Source organism: Augochlora pura, unplaced genomic scaffold, assembly GCF_028453695.1.
Source record: "Augochlora pura isolate Apur16 unplaced genomic scaffold, APUR_v2.2.1 APUR_unplaced_4555, whole genome shotgun sequence".
Classification (NCBI taxonomy): domain Eukaryota; kingdom Metazoa; phylum Arthropoda; class Insecta; order Hymenoptera; family Halictidae; genus Augochlora; species Augochlora pura.
The window spans coordinates 1-1,868 of record NW_027584926.1 but is presented as its reverse complement, the minus strand read 5'-3'; the positions used below and the strand labels follow the sequence as shown (position 1 = coordinate 1,868).

The following is a 1,868-nucleotide window of genomic DNA, read 5'->3' as shown; positions in this document are numbered from 1 at the left end:
TCCTTTGCCGTCGGTCACGGCAACGTTCAATGTTCTGGAACGAAATTCCTTTCTCGCTGCGATGAAACGAAAGAAATCTTGATAAATTGTTGCTCTGAAACTGTCCAACGTTCACCAGTTGTCCGGAAAGGAATCAACGGAATGATTGCTAATTATTTCATTCGCAGTCCTTCGTGTACGTGTCGACAGCGTTCTCGAACTGCGTGCATGAAACTATCGACGAAATTCATTACAAACCACCACTAGACTGCGACAAACTATTAACGTTGGTCGATTGTTTGGACAACGACATGTTGAAAGAGGTGGAGCCTATGTAAGTATTCGTCTGAAAACAAGAATTACTATTAGAATAATAACTACATTAATAATCTTATTACAATAACAGGTGTTACTACAATTTTTCTATATTGTAGATTACGAGGGAAGTGGCCGAACAATTACACCTTTTCTAAGGTGACTGCAGAAAATGTTGTGCTAAAGTACGCGGAAGATTATCCGGTGGGAATTGTTCGTCCGTCGATAGCTGTCCGTCCGATAGCTGCCTCAACCAGTGTGGGTGTGGTACATGTAACGCTTGCCAGGCCAGAGTACAACATAGAAGCTATACCTGCTGATTACGTCGTGTCCAACATTATCGCTGCTGCTTGGGATATTAATAAAAGGTCAGCGTTCTATGTAAACAAATGTCAGGAATTCCTCTTCGAGATTGCTGATGGTTTTATTAATTGTAATACATAGAGAATACTTAAAGTCAGTTGAATGAATCAATAATGTGAATTTTAATATAATTAATTATATATGATAATATAATATCATTATTTGTCGAAGTTTATTCAATTTTATATGTCGTGAAAAATGATATGTTCGAGCAATATATCTTGAATTCTTTTTATTTTGCTTGATATACAAGTAGCGCTGTTGTGACACATATCAGAGACAAAGAATATTTTAACCCGTCGCACTCGAAGACATTTCAACTGGAAATCTGAAATAATTTCTCTGGCTTATAGTATTTCCATTTCATATAAAAAAGTGTATTTGATTTATATGTAATTGATTCTTGCGATTCGTGCTAACATAACACGACTTTAACAATTTCTAAAATGCAAACTTTGTTAATACAGGGATTATTTTGCAACGTGATACAATAATTTTATGTTGTCCCGGAGTCACCACACGAGTGCGAAGGGTTAACGAATGTCCGTCCAGTCGGGCTGTGCTTGAAATTGATTTGTTAATTTATATTCTTTTCTAGGAATGCTTTGGCTAAGATGGAGAAAAAGACGGACATGCGAGACGAGGAGAGGGTGCCCGTTTACAATCAAGTGTCATCAGCGCGGAATCCATACACTTGGGGTTTGTTCCGCGCGGTGACTACAGCTGCTGCAAGTGAATACCGGTCCACGCGTATGATTTGGTGCTATTGGGTGCTGGTCGCAACACAGCCGTTCGCGTACAAGTTACTCGATTTCCTCTTCCACATCGTATGTATCTGATATTTAGCATCCTCCGATAACAATCCATTTATCCATTTATTTATTAAATTATATTATTTGTTCCTAATACCGTACCCTATAGGACCAGATAATTTTTCTTCTCTGTACTGTCGTTATCTACTTCCGTTTCTAAACTTTGATAATAGAAGAATACAATTTGATTTCGATTTAGAAGAAATTAATAATATTTATATTTATATAAATATTATATACTTATATTATGTATTTAATAGATCTTGCATGGATTCTTTATCACAAGGGTTAATCCCTTGCACTATAATAACGAGCTAGACTCGTGAGGACCGTATCGTGCACGATTCGATAAATATGGCTTGCTAATCATTTCTATTAAATCGAAAGAAAATTTGAATC

At 36.7% G+C, this 1,868-nt stretch overlaps 1 protein-coding gene across 1 annotated transcript; it reads left to right on the top strand.

The window, feature by feature from the left end:
- Positions 1–167: 167 nt before the first annotated feature.
- On the top strand, positions 168–1,533 carry LOC144477859 (putative fatty acyl-CoA reductase CG5065; the record flags this gene model as incomplete). Its single annotated transcript, XM_078195594.1, has 3 exons — positions 168–313; positions 414–662; positions 1,256–1,533. Coding segments are annotated over 3 exons (636 nt in total), but the record flags the coding sequence as incomplete, so codon positions are not given.
- Positions 1,534–1,868: the final 335 nt, after the last annotated feature.